The 18,176-nt window shown below is 35.8% G+C and overlaps 1 protein-coding gene across 1 annotated transcript in view; it reads left to right on the forward strand.

The window, feature by feature from the left end:
- The window catches only part of LOC126271946 (transportin-1), a 128,203-nt gene that overhangs the window by 76,719 nt on the left and 33,308 nt on the right, over positions 1–18,176 (forward strand). Inside the window, exons 10-14 of the mRNA XM_049974374.1 lie at positions 11,083–11,255; positions 11,356–11,505; positions 11,974–12,135; positions 12,281–12,388; positions 17,835–18,081. Of these exons, the coding sequence (XP_049830331.1) occupies positions 11,083–11,255; positions 11,356–11,505; positions 11,974–12,135; positions 12,281–12,388; positions 17,835–18,081 (840 nt within the window). The remainder of the gene's footprint in view (positions 1–11,082; positions 11,256–11,355; positions 11,506–11,973; positions 12,136–12,280; positions 12,389–17,834; positions 18,082–18,176) is intronic.

Consider the following 18,176-nt stretch of genomic DNA (forward strand, 5'->3'; position numbering starts at 1 on the left):
GCATCTGATTGAGAAGGGGAAGCAGCATATACTTGGTTGGTTCCCTTTTCCGTTTAGAAAGTGCTGCGTACCATTGTGTAACAGCGAGAATTTGTGCGAGCGATGTAGGATTTGAGAAGTGAAGTTTGCTAAGAAATTCCCGGATGTCACTCGCACTGAAAATGTACCTAAGGGTCAGTTTACAACAAGAGTTTGGAAAATATTACAAAGGGGGGAGGAAAGTAGTATGTTAACGTTGATTTCGACTGTTCTGTCCACACAATGACACTTTGAACAGGGTTGGACCCTTGAAGAAGAAGAAAAAACTTGGCACATAGAAAGTAAATGATTAAGGTTGTCAAACAACTAAACCAAACACAAATTTCAAGTAATTGACATAATAATTATGAGCTTGGATTTGAAACACACATAACATGCTAACTCTTACGTCAATAACAATGACAGAGCCCGAGTGGTTTGTTATGTCTGGAAAAGTATAAATCACTTAGAAATGTCGATTCATTAACCACTGTGTGTTTTTCACACATACTAGTCTCACATGCAACAAAATAACAGTATTTCTCAATAGACTTGAACAAATCACAAATCTTATGATGACACCTATGTAATGGTGCGTCTGTATTATACAGGAGATAAAAAGTGTGATATCGTCTGGCAGTGCACGATGGGTTGCGCACTTGCTTTTTATAATATTCAGACTTAAGTGTCTGTCTTTAATATCGATGTTTCTACATGGGCGCTGAATGAGTCTATAGTCTCTTAAGCACGTCAGTGGCACTGGATTGATTTCTCCTTGTAAATCGTCAAAATACATCATTACAATGCGTAGTTAAATATTATACATTGGCAAATAAATGGCTCTTGGCCTCTTCTCAAATCAGTGTTTTGTGTGATGAGATGTGGCGGTGTGAATCATCTCAATATAACATTTTCCTTCACATCTTGATCAAAGAACGAAATAATTCACTTAAATGTATGAGATACGATCTTTTCATAGCACATATTGTCAAGTTGTACCATGCACTGTGACTTTGTAATGATGGGACATACACCTTACATACTGTTGGAGGAGGGGACCCAAAAAGCATCTATACTACGGGGCCTGGAAGACGACATGCAGTTAATTTCAACATCTCTAAATTCAAGGTATAACTGTGAAATGTGTCCTATGTACTGGTTTTAATTGTGTATGAAAGCCACTTCCTGCTCCACTCGCACTTTTGGTAGCGGCAGTGGCCCCATTCGCACCTGTTGAAAATCTTTTAATTAGAAATGTGTTAATAGCAGTGACTAGAAGTGCATTGCGCAATCATGTCGCTCTGTTCCAAGAAACCTACATACAACATTCAAACCCACATCTGGCCATCCTGATGTAGGTTTCCCATGATTTCTCTAAATCACTTCTGACAAATTCGGGATGGTTCATTTGAAAGGGCACTGCCGATTTCCTTCCTATCCTTCTCTAATCTGTACTTGTACTCTGTAATGACCTTGTTGTCAATAGGATGTTTAACACTAATCTCCTCCTCCTCCTCCATCACCACCTACATACAATTTAATCTCCTCCGATGGAACAAAGAATATTTTAACACCCTGTATTTTGTGTACAACTTCTCCAGATATATTAAAATAAGTATTTTCTGCATGTGATCCTCATCTACCATGAATCAAGCATAAGCTTTGTTTTCTGCACAGTCTTGAAAAATTTCCATTTTCATAAAACATCTCTCCGTCTTGTTTCACAGTGTCAAGTGAACATATTTTGAGCACTTTTGCCTTCTGTATTTAACTGTTATTTTTACACGTACCGTGTGCTCTGTGACACCAGAAGTAGCTGCTACTGTTGACAGTGCTCTGCGAAGGTGAAGCAAGTGTTGAAATGAATCTGTTCTCTGTGAGTTGAACTTCTTCATTTCTGAGTGTGGAACTCCATTACATTGGAATAATGTTTTGCACTGTTCACATGGGCACCCCACAAAATACAGGGCTTTTATAAGTGTTCTTTGTTTCTTCGCAGGGGACCAAATCCTATTTAGGTTTCTTGGAACACGGGTAGAGTACAGTAAGGGCAGTGCACCAGCCTTTCCTAGTTACAACTGTTAACAGGGTTCTAATGAAGATATTTTCAACAGATGCAAATGGTACCATTGTTGCTATGGCAGCTTGCGAAAACACTTTGTTGGAGCAGCTGCAAGTGGGACAGTAAGTGGCTGTGAAAAATGATGAAAACTGGTACATAGGACACGTTTTCCAGTTAGCACATTAATGTAAAGATGTTAAGAATAACTGCATGTCTCCTTCTGAATCACAGTTCCTTCAAGGGCCCTGAAGAAAAGTTGCTCTTTCAACATTTTTAATAAGAAATGAAATTGTGTCTTTCAATACGTTATATCAGCTTAGTGCTCTACATACTAGAGGCATAAACAATTGAGGTCTGTAGGTCAACTCATTACTAAGTAGTAAATCTCTGAAAATAGGGAAATTGGTGCCTGACCATTAACTGGATACTCATCCTCAAGCCTTCAAACCTTAATTTATCAAAAATAGTTAAAGTTAGGATTATTTGGCAGTTATTTGTAACTGACAAGGAATTTCATGTGATTTCCTTGGCAACTGAAACCTGGAAAATGCCAATTTTTTGAATGCTGTGTTTGTGTAGCTGCAGAGTTCTTTAGGTGGTATGCTGAAGGCTGTGGGTGTGAGTCCCATTGGATGCTAGATTTTCTACATATTTATCAAAATAACTATTTTTATTCCTTAATTGCTTTAAATATAATTTTGGGTTTCTAATCCTTTGCTGCTTTATTTTAATCATAAATTAACTTTTCTGTCTGCTCTCATTTTTACTTTTAGTCTTCTTTTTTAATTTTGAATTTCTGCACATGCGATTTTAGTTAGTTTGTTCCTTTTCATCACTTCGTATTTTCACCCACATTATTGCGGTCAGTATTTTAGTTACTAATTTTGCATGAATTTCGTTTTAGGGTCATTCCCTACTAAGTCATCCAGGACCATACACCCACCTGTCACAGACATTTTTGAAAACTTATATTTGAATTGTATGCATAAAGACCAGAAAATATTCAAAGTTTCATCCAATTCGAACTACTAGTTTCTGAGTTATCACGATTTAATGTTTTAGGCTGATTGTATTTCCGAGGGCAATTAAGACGTAACTAAAGTGTGCATGCTGTTACGGAATTGGAAGCAAAATTGTTAGTTTTGAAGCTAGAGCCTTGAAGTTGTCAATGTTTTCTTCTAAATTAAACAATGAAAATGATAGATCTATAAAATTCCAATTTATAATGTTCATTCATATAGGAAAAACTGTTGTGAAACTCAAAATATTGTTAATTTCAAAATTGTGATGTAGGTGTAGAAAATAATGTGTAGCTGAAACCCTCCTCCAAATAACCCAATAAAGCCATAAATTTTTGAAAACAGCATAAACTTGCCATTAAATGATGCAAAAAGATTGGTGGGGTTGTGAGTTGTAACAATTTTTTATAAAATTGAAGTCAAATTTTGTAATTTACTTTGTAAAATACATGTTTGATACAGTAATTAAATATTTGAAGTCAATACAACTGTGAAAATACCAGATGAACTAAAGTTTTATATATCAGTATTTTAAAATAAAAGATGCATGCATTGAGAATTTTACAAAATAGGTGTCCTTACGTTTGGATACATGAGTTGGTGACTATTCGTTTTCAAACAAATCCTTTCTATAAAAAGTTTTCAATGACCTTAAATTTTAATGATTATTCAGTTGAAGTATTATATTAAGTTTATATGAAGCAGTATGTACAATAATTACACTTAAATTCCCGTTAAGTTTTTTTTTTTTTTTTAACTGTTCCCTGTTTTCATTATTTCCTTTTGGGAATTAGCATCAATCTTATGATGTGCAGAACTGAGATGTATTTTTTCCTGTTTGCTTAGGTTTGTCTTGAGTTTTTCCTTTATAGCATCCACTAAATGATCAAGATCATCGTATTTTGTCTTCAGTTCATTACCTTGAGTCGTACTGTCATATTCACTTGAATAATTGGCTTCTTATGCTTTCAAAACAAATGACAACTTTTTTATCCTAGTCTTTTGCCTTTTAAACTTCTTTTTAGCATATTTTTCTTCGATTGGGTAGATAATGACTGAAGTTTAAGTGATGTCACATTCAACCCAAAAATAATTTCTACTACTCTTTTTGCATTGGCTAATTGACTCTCATTTGCTTCATCACTTTCAGGAAGAGCAATATCTACATGATCTAAAGTAGGTGTTGCCTTATTCCACAGTTTTCTACATGTACTGCACAACACCTTCCATGGCACTAAAATTATGTCCTTATTTTCCTTAACATATTTTGGTTTTTCCTGAGTAATTATCCTCAAATTCTTTCTTCTTTGTTAAAGGTACAGAATGTTTCTTAAATGGATCACAACAGGATTTTTGGTTCTTTTCAAAATACTTTAAAAAATAACACAAATGATGGGAACAAATATCATCTGTTTCACTGTAGTGCTTATTAGTACGTCAAACTAAAATTTCTTCTTCTTCTTCTTCTTCGGACAACTTTTCCGAAATTAAATAAATGTCTTTGCTTTTTGTCAGTGTTGTATTTTCACATGAAAAATTTAGTAATGAACCTACTGAACATACAAAATTAGTTTCATATTTACTTGAACTTGCTCTTATCTCTGTGATAAGAAACACACACACACACACACACACACACACACACACAAAACAATAGTTTTAAAAATAAAATAATAACTGTGTTTATATAATAATTATTCAAAATGTCACTAAGCACAACAAAACACTAGGCGGTTAATTTGAACAGCGCCAGATGCACACTTATAGACTTAAAGTAAAGGCAGGCTGTGGTGGGAGGGAGGATTTCATGTCCTGGCTTGAATTTCATGTTAGCAGGGAGACTGCTGACTGGTGAATTTTTCATGTGCATACTTGCATAGTAGTACTGTCTTATCTGAACTTCACCGCACTTCTCATGACTCCAAAAATGTTGTATATTTCTTGACTTTAAATTCAGCTAAATAAAACAAAAAAGACAAATAAAATTAAAACTACAGTAAAATCTTTGCCCCATTTTAAAAATACATAACAAAAAATGTACTAATTAATTACTGTTTTAAGTAGTTGATCTTCCAAGTTATAGTTCTAAAGACTTCAGAACTTCTTCTATAACCCTTTCGAATCTTCAAACAGCCTTTCTATACATTTTGAACAGGTACAATGTGTTTTGATTTCAATATAAGATAAAATTTTACATCTCAGTACCCCATCAATTTTTTGCACCATTTGAAAGGTGAGTTTGTCAGAATTTTGTAGATCTATCAGTTTCAGTGTTTAATTTGGAAGAAAGCAGTGAAAATTTCAAGGCTCTACTTCAAAACTAAAGATTTTGCTTTGAATTCTGTAAAAGTAGGCTCACTTTAGTTATGTCTTAATTGCCCTCTGATACAATCAGCCTAAAACTTTAATTGGTGATAACCCAGAAATTACCTAACAGAATTGAATGAAACTTTGGATGTTTTCTTATCTTTATGCATACATTTCACATATAAATTTTTGAACAAATCCAAAAACCTTGGTTCTTACATCTATCTACTTTTGGCTGGATGATTTGGCATGGAATAACCCTTTAATGCTAAAAAACTTGTCATTCAGATCTTAATCTGCTTTATTTTGCCCATGATCCAAGAAAATATTCATCAAAATTAACACAAAAATGTCCAGCTGGTAACAAATATAATTTTTTGACAGTGTAAATTAATTTTGTCTTTTTTAAGTAATACATTGGTATTTTTTAATATTTAAATATTACAGTAGATAAATAAAAATAATTGCAATCATGCAGACAAAATTCCACAAGAAAAAAGAATAAAAATGAACTGAAATAAGAGATTATATTGCAACTAATTAACTGAATAAAAATAGTTATTTCGATAAAGATACAACATAAATGCTGTTTGCTAGGTTGTGGTGGCATTTGGAAAAGCATTGTGATTTTTAAGGCTCTAAGGGATACCGAGAAATTCTGTTTTGTCAATAATTCACAAATGCATATGCAGCTGGGTATATGGCTGAAGGAGGTGATACCTGGTGCCCTAACCTACACAGTCTTATGGTTGCTTCCTAAAAGCTGATCCCACCCATAGGGACCTCTCCTTGTTAGTCAATAACATAAGACATAAATGCAAACAAATAAATCCAAATTTAATTTTATCCTTGTTTATTAGAAACAAATTTAAGGCTGAACACATTATTTCCTTCATTACACATCGTTAAAGTGTTATGAGTAATATAACAGGAAAATTGGAACTTTAAATGAACTGTAACAGGCACTAAGTTACTTACTTCCCGCGTTACATTTACAAAGCTAACTACCAACACCTGATTAACTCACTGGTGCCCAGAATTATTGAGTTCAGTTTTTCTGCTCAAAAATAGTTGTAGTTTTGTAACAAGTTTACATGAAAAACACAATTTAATTTTCACTTTGTCATGGGCATTGATGGCAACTGAAGTTGCCAATGGGCACATCAAATGAAACACATTTCCAAATTTATTACAATATTTATTTTTCTAACATTCAGATTATCTTTCTGTGCAACTTGAATATCTGTTTGCGAAACAATAAAATTTATTAATTCCTCAGAGAAATTCTTTTGAAAAGAATTCAGTAGGGATTTTATTGTATTTGAAGGCAAGTCTTAAGAAGTGCAGACTGTAAGAATCACTAACTACTTTTACTTTCCAGCTTGGGTTCTTCATTTATTCCCAAGTTGAGGTGACTGGTTTTACACACTATTTCATCCTCGAGTGTTTAGATATGAGTGGAGGCTCTTCAGAGTCATCAGTGTATTCTGCTGCTTCTTATCCTTGTCTTATTCCCCTCACTGCAAAATTTTTACTTGGCCTCCCTTTCTTCTGGAGTATCTGCACAAACCTCCGCTTCTATCACCTTTAGCCCTTGACTTAATCTGCTCACTGCACAATTCTGACTTGATGTGCACTTCCTGTTTCCTTCAATATTTGCAGCAGGAGGTGTAGTGTGAATGACAATTTCTTCTTGTGTTTACAACATGTTCACTTTCCTCGAACTAAACTAGTGCCTGTACCATTGGTATATGTGCATAGAAATGACATGGTTTTCCTTGAACTTCATGATCTGATAAATCAGAATCGTCAGTATCTCCACCTTGTGCATCATAAGGAGGTATAATACCAACTGATCATATTGTCCTGTCTCAATCTGCTTCAAGAAAATTTATTATTTCATCCACAATCCATAAATTATCATCAAAACTGAAAAACACAAGTACCCAGTGGCAACTGAAGATGCCAGACATATTTTCTCCAACATAAATGATGGTAAATACAAATTCCAAAGGAGTCCTATGTTTAATTTAGACCATTTATTACAAGGCAGCAAAGAAAATTTACTTCAAATTATCATATGGAAATGAAGTCCCAAGCTTCTAGACAGAGCATTGACACCTGCACCACCGTACTAGGCCAGGTCCTAATGGAGGTGGTTTGCCGTTTCCTTCCTCTGACCATAATGGGGATAGATGATGATGATGATGATGATGATGAAAACACACCACCACCCAATCATCTCGGGGCAGTTGAAAATTCCTGACCCCGCTGGGAATCAAACCCAGGACTCTGTACTCGGGAAGCAAGAACACTACCGTGAGACCATGAACTGTGGACAAAAATTCTCATATATTGTTCATTATTCAAACATTTTTTGTTGAAGAGGTTTTAACACTTCCACGTACTAACAGATTTAACATCTGTAAGGAACAACAGTCGACTGAATACTTGACTTCAAATTTTAAATGACAAAGAAAAGAAAAGTGTCGGTAACTGCTTCCAACAGTTAAATTGTGTACAGCATTATCATTGTTGCCATCATTAATTTTTAAATTCATTGGCAACTTCAGTTGTCACTGGACATTAATGGGTTAACAACTTCAGTTAACAGTAGTGTGAAATCACAGCACCTCATCTGGCACACACTGAACTCCCTTAATATAATTTCTTTTAATTTATGAAAACCCCAGAACTTTGTTCCTTGTTCTGTGGTTGTGAATTCATTTTTATTTGTTAATTGATGAAGGGTTTCCTGTGGTTTTTCAAGACATAGAACTCTATTTTGTGAAAAGGATACATTGTTGCTCACCATGTAGAGGAGACATTGTGTCACAGACAGGCACAACAGAAAGGCTGCTGTACATCTAAGCTTTGGTTAAAGGCCTTCTCAAGTAGAAAACAAGCACACGATAACTATCTCTGGCTGCTGAGCTAAGTGTTTTATAAAGATGGAAAAATGTGCACTGAACAGTTACATTTGCTGTCTATATAAGCACCCAGGAATTTTGTAACCTCAGCTTTTTGTATTTCTTTGCACTTACTTTTAATCTTTTCCAGATTTCTTTGTGGAGTTGAAATCCCATATAAAGGGTTTTATCAGCATTGAGTGAGAGACTGTTTGAAGAAAACCAGTTTACAATGAAAACTTTATTCATAGTTTGTTAAAGTATTGTTGTCTGTAAAATCATCAGTTAGAATTGTAGTAAATTTACTGTTTGTATCAGAACAAAGTGGGAGATCATTAATGAAGGTGAGAAATAGCAGTGGACCCAAAACAGAGCATTGAGGCACACAACTACTTACTGAGCCACACTGAGATGAGGCAGGTTCTCTGGATGAGCAATTCAGCATTACAGCCTGCTTTTAGTCCTTTGGGTATGATTGGAGCCATGAACCAACAGTACCACTCAAACCATAATAGTCTGCCTTTTTCAAAAGGATTACACAATCAAAAGCTTTTGAGAGGTCACAAAAAATACCTACTGGAGACCTTCCTTTGTTCACAGCTTCCAGAACAGCAGAATACTGCTTGTTTTGCAGAAAGACCAGCACGAAATCCAAACTGACTCTTTAGAATATTGTGGAAGCTAAGATGATTGACAATCAACTTGTGCTGGAGTTTTTCAAGAATTTTTGAAAATATGGTTAAGAGGTAGATTGGGCAATAGTTTGTAACATTGTTTTTCTCATCTTTTTTTAAAGAGTGCTGTCAGTACAGCTAGTTTTAGCCTGTTGGGGAACTATTCGTTCTTGCAGAGATGTATTGAATATGTTGCATAAGACTGGACATTTATATTGATAGCAATATTCCACTATTTTACATGAAATATTGTCCTCACCAAAAGACTTTTTATTTTTTAATGAGGTAATAATTCTTTCAGTCTCTCTTACTGTAACATGAGGTAAGGATAATTTTTGGGTCTATTAATGATAGTGTTCTGTACAAGAGTCAATGACTTGTCCACAGAATCTTTGTAAGCCTGTCTTCTCTGCTGCTGACTAAAAGTGCCTGTTGAAGATTTCTTCAACCATTTCAGGTTTCTTTACAATATTGGTACCTTGTTTAATTTCAGTGGGTGTCCTGCTTTATTACATTCCAAATTGTTTTTATTTTGTTGTCACTTATCAATTTCATATTTTTTTACTTATTACCTCCTTTAGAATGCTACAGTGAAGTTTGTAGTGCTGACATTTCTTTGGGTAATAAAAAGTTTTGAGGGAATAATACAGCATCCTCTTTGTTGTGCAGGCTGTTTTTATTCCTGCCGTGATCCATGACTTATTGACAGTCCTTGCATGACGCTTTCTAATTATTTTCTTGGGAAATGTGGCTTCAAAGGTAGACATAAATTCATTCAGAAATGTATTATACTTTTTGTTCCTCTGTTTAATTGAAAACTGGACTCCAGTCTCTCTTGTAGGCTGGTGTTGAAATTTTGGAGGATTTCAGCATTTATTAGCCTAGAAAATTTCCAAGAATTTTCAGAACTGTTACTCAGATTGATGTCAGTGAGAGTAAGCAATTGACTAACATGATCAGAAAGGCCAAGAACTGGACATACACTGATATTGTTGACTCTCTACTTATCTGTAAATATGTTGTCAATGAGACTTTGACAGTTCTCGGTGACTCTAGTTGGAAAATTTACTACTGTCATCAGATTATAAGAATCAACTAGATGTTCTAGATCTGCTTTGCCATTGCTTTCATTTAGGAAATCTACATTGAAATCACCTGTAATTATTAGATCCCTGGATTTTGAGTACACTTACAATAAGACAGAATCTAACTGCCTGAGGGACACCTGTATGTTCCCAGAGGAAGCTCTGTATAGTGCTAACACTACAACTGTACGGTCACCTACAGTAATTTCTACAGCACGTATTTCAAGATCTTGTTAAATACAGTGACTCTTTAAATTCAATGTGCTATATAATATGTTATTTTTTTAAGTAAATTACCACTCCACCATTATTCATGATAGATCTACTGTAATGTGTCCTTAAACAGTAGCCACTGAGATGTAACATTTCAACATTTCTCATATGGTGTTCACTAAAGCATAAAACATCAGCATCCTTTATCTCTTGTGGATCATCTAAAAGAACACAAATTTTGTTAACTTTGTAAGTCGTCTTACATTATGGTGAAAAATTGTCATATCCTTGGTATTTGCTGAAAGCAGCTGCTTTCGCCTAAAGTATTTATTTGTAGGCTCAGAAACAATAGGCTCATTGTTAACTGTTTCACAGAAATTCTGATCTTGAAAATTAATCTGATGGGATTGCTGGAGCCATTTGAGGGGAACAGGTCCCAGGTGAGGAGATATTTTGTTGATTTCTTTCGTGATTGCTGCATTTAAGAGTACCTAAGGTATGTTTGCCTCTCCTCTTAAGGTGCATGCCATGTCTGCTAAACAACACTCTTTCCACTCATTTCTACTGCTTCAAAAAGTGTTTATATGAATGCTGTGATCATCTTTAGCATTGATACCCATTTTTTTCTGGGTCAAGCATCAAGAAATCAGTGTTGCTTTGGTATTGAGATATTCTGAATCACAAATCTTTATCTTATGGTAGAGATTGTTCTGTAATAAGTTTGTCATTAAATATATCACTTAACAGTTGAACTCCCATTATGGAAGAATATATTGTACTATCTCTTTGTTTCAGGTTGCATGACAGGAATGATACCACATCTAACAGAGTTGATTCCATACCTGATAAATTGCCTGTCAGACAAAAAAGCATTGGTGCGAGCTATTACTTGCTGGACTCTCAGCCGCTATTCTCATTGGGTTGTCTCACAGCCTCATGACAGCTATCTGAAACCACTGATGACAGAGGTTATTTCTTACATTAAATACACAATAATAATTGTACTTACTTATTGCAGAGTATGGCAGAACATCATCCTCATAATTATTTTCTGTTTCTGTTGTGCAGTTATTGAAGCGAGTACTGGACAGTAATAAGAGAGTACAAGAAGCAGCATGTTCGGCATTTGCTACACTGGAAGAGGAGGCATGTACTGAACTAGTGCCATATCTTGGGTTCATCCTGGAGACATTGGTGTTTGCCTTTAGCAAGTATCAGGTAATGCCCATTGCAAAAATCAAAACTTTTATCTATCTTATGGCAGTGGCAGTTTCGTGGTAAAATATAAATAATGGAAGAAGTAAAAGTGACAGTTTACAATATAGTAGATGCATTGAGTGTTCATTACGCAAACAGAAAGTACGCGCACGCACGCACGCACAAGCTCGCGAACTCTCTCTCGCTCTTCAGGACTACATTGTCCCACCTTCAAAGCTGTTTAAGAGGTGTTTGGGCTAATTCATAGACTGTTAGACAGATGAAACAGTCAACATTTTCAATCTGGCATTCCACTTTAACACATTCTTAAAGAAAAATTTTATGCATGCTTTTTGCTTAATTTTAAACTTGCAGCATTGATTTGTTTACTTGTTTAATAATCAAGAGTAGAAATCTGCTCACTTGTTAATTTGACACACACAATATGGGATATTTTGTGAATTTACGATGATTTATGTTTTATTAAAGCACAAAAATCTGTTGATTCTGTATGATGCAATTGGAACACTGGCAGACTCCGTGGGCCATCATCTGAATAAGCCGGAGTATATCAACATGTTAATGCCACCACTTATTCAGAAATGGAACATATTAAAAGACGAAGACAAAGACCTTTTCCCACTTCTGGAGGTAAGCTACACTTTAATAACACTTGAACTTTGTGATTAGCTGTTGCAGTTAATGTGTACCAAATTATTTGCAAATGAAAAATGCTAATCAAAAAAGTTCATTGTACATAATGTATTAAATTAAGCAAAACTTTTTTTTTTTCCAGTGCTTGTCAAGTGTAGCAACAGCACTGCAGAGTGGATTCCTGCCATACTGTGAGCCTGTGTATCGAAGATGTGTTTCTCTTGTTGAACAGACACTTAATCAACACATTGTAAGTGCACACTTTTCTTTCTAACATGTTTTAAATGAGCTTCACTTATGGTAATATCACGTTGCAGTTTATTCCTGAAAAACTATGTTCCTGGAAAACAATAGTCGAGATTCGGTAAAGTTGTTTTAAGATTCTATGGACTAGGTGCCCTTTCAGTGGCTCAGAAAAATAGATGACAGATACAAATGTAAATTGGTTGTGTTCTGGTCCATTGTAAGATATCGATAATGTGTTTTCTTGTTTTAATGCTTTATAGATAGTTTAAAATGTGTTATTTCCTTGAGCAGTTCCTTTTGACCTTTGCAGATTCATCATCGTTGTTATTGTCAACTTTGGTAAGTGTTCAACTCTGACAGGAGTTTCATGTAATAAGGAGTAAGAGTCCCTTCCAAAAGCCTTTGATACGTTGAAATCACACAGGTCAAAATCTTATTTTTAATTCCGTATCTGTGATGTAAGCGATCAACACCAGTATTGACCAGATGTGAATCCTTAATGACTCTTCCTCACAAATGTCCTCATTCACAGAAAGCGTAGTGTGTGCATAAACTTATTATGCTCAGTTTTTTCTTTCTGTAAGTGGACATTTCACAAATCCTACTTATAAAAAGAGGGGACAGCAATAACCAGTTTGTGTCAGTGTGTGGAATTCCAGTCTTTTCATAAGACTCCTTGGATTTGGAGCTTTTTGTTAAATTGTTACAGGGGATAGGCAAAATAATGTGAACACCCATACTTACTTGGGAATGGTTTATTGATAAAGGGTTGGACCCCCCATTTGCCCTTAATACAGCTGCAATTCTTCTTGGCATACTGACTTATTATTATTATTATTATTATTATTATTATTATTATTATATAGTCTCCAGTGGAATGCTACGTCACTCTTAAATCAGAACGTCCTGTACTGATAAGTGAGACGGAAATCTGCTCTAGACTCTGCACTCCAATACCGCCCACAAGGGCTCGACAATGTGCTGGACAGGGAAGATGCTGCAGTTCAGTTGCTTGCTCCTCATACCACAATTGTCCTGGCTAGGTGCATTGTCATCCTGAAATGTGGCATCACCATTGGGAACATTTGAATCATGGGGTGCACCTGATTGTCAAAAATATTCACATAATTGTTGGCTGTAACAAGGCCTTTTAGAGTAATGCCACAATGTGGCTACCCATACCATCACACTTCCACCTCCAGGCTTAACCGTTGAAATCAAGCAGTCAGGGTGGTAGGCGTCTTTCGGTGTTTTCCAGTCATAAATCCAGCCTGATGTTGGATATAACAAAAACGTTGACTCGTCGGATCATATGACATGTTTCCTCTGATCAGCTGTCCAGGATTTATGCTCCTGACACCATGTTTTATGCTTCTTTGTGTTGGTTGTCGTCACTAATGGTTTCTTTATAGCAGCTCTTCCATGAATATGCTAGTGTGTGACAGACAACGTCGATAGATAGATCTTGAAGATGGCTATTGAACTCTGCAAACACGTTAGCCACTTTAGTTTTGTGTTTTGACACAACTCATGTTAGCATACAACCATCTCTGTCATTTGGGTTTGATTTGCACCCACTATTACATTTGCGTGATGACGACTTTCTATGTTTTGTGTAAGCTGTCATGACTATTGAAACAGTTGCTCTTGAAACATTCAATAAGTTGGCTGTCTTGGTTACTGATGCTTCAGCTGATTGCACCCCCACAATCTGCCCTATTTGGAACTCTGTTAGGTCTTTCATTGCACATCAAATTCGGCCTCTGAATGCAAATAAGGAGTGTGCACTACTGGCAAACAACCTGTGTTGATGCCTAGTCTGTACTGAACACGCACAGTCCAGTGTAACCAATACCTAACCTGCATTGTTGACAGTCAAACACAACCATTCCATTACTGCCACTGTTCACATAATTTTGCCTATCTCCTGCATATTGTCCCACTTCAAAGGGTCGTTTGGACACTTTATTTGGTGTGTGTAACAATTGGTGCTATATTAGGCAGGCCTATTTCGTTTTATCTAGCAGACAGTGACAAAATACATGTAATCAGATAGAGAAACCACACCAGTCTTGGGTACTATTTGTATTAACAGCTTTTTCTGTGTTTTTCCATGTAGCAAAACGTTGGCGAACTTTGATGGCGTAATAGATTCTTTACCAGAAAGAAAAGTACGCCATATAAAGCCATGACAAGATTAGAGAAAAAAAAAAAGCTAGGACTTACGGGTTGAAGAAATGTGTACTGTCTGTCTCTTGTCTTTACTTGTTTTATGTATCCTATATTTAATTTTATGTCTCACAGAACAGCAAGTTATTAGCTAATAGGCAGTAAAGACTGAAAATTTTCTGAAGAGTTCCTGTACTCCCAGTTACAAATAATCCCATACACTACTAATTGCGAGTTTTTTTTTTAAAGAGGGCAGGATGTCAAATGCTCCGACTGGGAGCAGGAGAGGCATGACAGGACATTTAAATTTCCACTGGCGCGAGTATAGTTTGATGGCACCCATTACAAAATATTACATATTTGAATTCTACAGAGCGAAATAGAAATGTGGAATGGTACAATTCTGTGAAGAGGAGTGGCACTGCACTTCGGCACATTTAAGACCAAATAACGTGTCTTACATTCCCTCGATCATGTATGTTTTATGTATCAGACCCTTCAGGAAGATGTGCGCTACAATATGAAGATATTTTTGAAAAGTCAATTTTTTAATTTTTGGCGTCCTACCTCAAACACTCGAGGGAGGGGGAGTGCCACTATCTAATATTGGCCCGCTATGGAAATCTCATAGATCCGGACCTGATGTACAGAGCAGTCTGAGTTGTATTGGGGAGCTGGTAGCCTCCACGTTACCCGTGTTTAAGTTAAGTGATTTTGCTGTTTCCTCTTCGTTTATTGCTCTCACGTCAAACGAAAATAAAATGGATTGCTGTGGCTGAGGCAGTCAATTTATTTGAAACAAAGTGTTTAATTCCACACTATTACCTACTTTCAACTGTTCGCTACATTTAAAGTTCACGTTTTCGCCGTCTAGCACGTATGGCATTATGCCATAATAAAGAACCAAACATGAGATAAAGCGATATGGTACTCAAAGAAAATTTACATTTGAATCTGGACATATGTATGTGGACTTTAAGCCGATTTATTCATTTTAGTAGGGTTCACAAAATTCCCATGTTGTTGGAGTATCCTCTAACATCTTGTTTCTTTTATGACATATTGTAAGATGTTTTAATGTTTTACACGTACGAACATACGGGCTTCCTGCGTCATTGTAGCTGCGCAAGCACGGCGACGCCTGTCATCTGGTGCAACTGCTCAAACGAATCTATTTCTAACAGTTCGTGGGAAAATATTCCGAATGGTTGTTTGAAGAGAGTTACTTTCAAGTAAAGTAAATTTCCTTTTACACAAGATGATCTCTGTCTGACAATGTCCGATTAATTTCTTAAATCGCAGAGCGTTTGACTCTCATTCAAAATTCAAATTTTTGAGAACGACCATTTAGAATATTTTCGAGCCCAGAAGATCAGACATTTATGTCGTTGTTAAAAATTTTACTGTCACAGGTGTGTGATGTATCTTAAAGTGTAACACACACAAAAAATATCAACATTATGTGTGAAAGCTTAGCTTCTCTTGCAACTTATTAATCTTTGAGGCCAATATTACATGCTACGTGAAAGCTTTTCTTTTCTTTTAGCAACACTATGTATATTAATTTAAACCATTACCTTTCACTATTTGTGTGCTCGCACTACTTAACAGTGATGTTGCTATTGGATGACTAAATCACGTGTCCTATGCTCTGAATATCAGCTGGTGAGATCGCTTGACATGAGCTACGGCTGGCTTACAAAAGCGCATTGCAAACTCGATCTCAGTCCTTCGTAAAGTAACATGCGGTGTTTGGTGGAATTCTAATTTATGCTTTCGTAATACGAAATATGCAATGTACGTGTTGCTGCACATCAGACATCTTTCCAAAGCGTGTTTTTTCCCCCCTGAGTTTCGTTTTCTAAAGTGCCGGGAAATTTTACGTCAGTATATAAAACCACAACCATTGAAAGGATTGAAAAGTTTCACAGTTACGAGGAAAAGTATACTGTTACTTAACGCAGAAAAAGTGTATTTTTAACTGGGAAAAATAAAGACAATTTTTTCCTTGTCCACATATACACCCTGTAAGTGTGGAAGAAAAAAAATGCAAACTTGGAGTACACCATAAAATGTAGGAAGTACAAAAAATTGAAGCAAATAAAATGAAGCAGAATGCAAATATATGCTTAAAATATTTTTACATTGTGCAGTACAAATGCAGATTTGTATGCAGGAAGGAATACTCCTAATGAAACCAAATTTTATTTTAGATAAAATACACATATATTGGAATCGTTCACACTACCCAATATTACAATTTTACAAACATCAGTCAAAATATCAGCAAGATACTCAAAATTTCATTTAAATAATGCAATACACACACTAAGTAGTAAGCAATAATCAAATGAGCATTAGTCTGTAAAATACCAGCTCCTGTTTTGTACCAAACAAAAACTTGTAGATTAACTTTCATCAAAGAATTGTGAAATGATATGGTAAAACTTGCACTGTTCCACGTGAACTGGCAGCAGACTGAGGTGTTGTTCCCTCAAAAATTTGTATACATCAGTTGTTTGTGGCTCCCTCACTTGGAAACCCACAGCTGTTAACATACTGGCCATCGTACAACTTCAGTTCTGCACAGCTTTTACCACATGTGTAATTACTAAGATGGTCAAAAATGAAATACAGTTGATGATAATAGAGAAATGATCATATGTCTAGTTTTTTCACAGCTACTATGGCTGAATCTAATGTTCTTCTTTCTGAAATGTTTCTGTTTACGCAGGTCATGACCATAGCAATGCCCATTAATAGTCAGTACGCAAATAGTTTTTACTTCCCTGTTTTATCTGGCAGTAGTAGTGACCTGGAATTGCTGCATGACCTTCTGGTCAGAATCTTTGTGACTCATGGTAAAGTCCATTACCTCTCAAACTGCTGGGAAAGCCACAAAAGCTGGTGGCATAACAGATGTGGGTATACTGTTGTGCTGACCATGTAGCTCTGACCTCATCTGTGAAACAAGCTAAGCATAATTCCTTTGCTTTAATGAAGTAGTTTAATGTATTAACAGGTAAATGGCAAATGAAAAAGGCCAAAAGACTACAAAAGTTGATGCCTATTCAGTTAAGAGCTGTTGGTTTGTGTATTTGCACACTATCATTTCTGTGAGATTTCACTTAGTAAATATATGTATGTGTGTTCATTATACAGTCATTGTTTCAAATTTGTAACTGTAAGTTGTCAGATTTAACAAAGAATTGCATAACTTTCTGTGAATTTTAAACTGTGAAACTATATATTTCATAGGCTGATGTATGGCTTGTCAACAGGCAAATACACAAAATCCAGAGCAGTTCGAAGCACCAGACAAAGATTTTATGATTGTGGCCCTTGACTTGTTATCTGGACTTGCTGAAGGTCTTGATGGGCACATTGAGAAGCTTGTCGTCAATTCAAATATCATGCAGCTGCTCTTTCAGTGTATGCAAGATCCTATGCCTGAAGTGCGTCAGAGCTCATTTGCACTTCTTGGTGACCTTACAAAGGCCTGCTTCCAGCACGTGCTTCCGTGTATATGTAAGTTCCATCAAATATCTTTAAATGATATCTCAAAATGGATTGACGAATATATTTGTGTACATTATCTCATGACAATCATGAAGTGTTCCACA

This window comes from Schistocerca gregaria, chromosome 5 (assembly GCF_023897955.1).
Source record: "Schistocerca gregaria isolate iqSchGreg1 chromosome 5, iqSchGreg1.2, whole genome shotgun sequence".
In the NCBI taxonomy this organism is placed as follows: domain Eukaryota; kingdom Metazoa; phylum Arthropoda; class Insecta; order Orthoptera; family Acrididae; genus Schistocerca; species Schistocerca gregaria.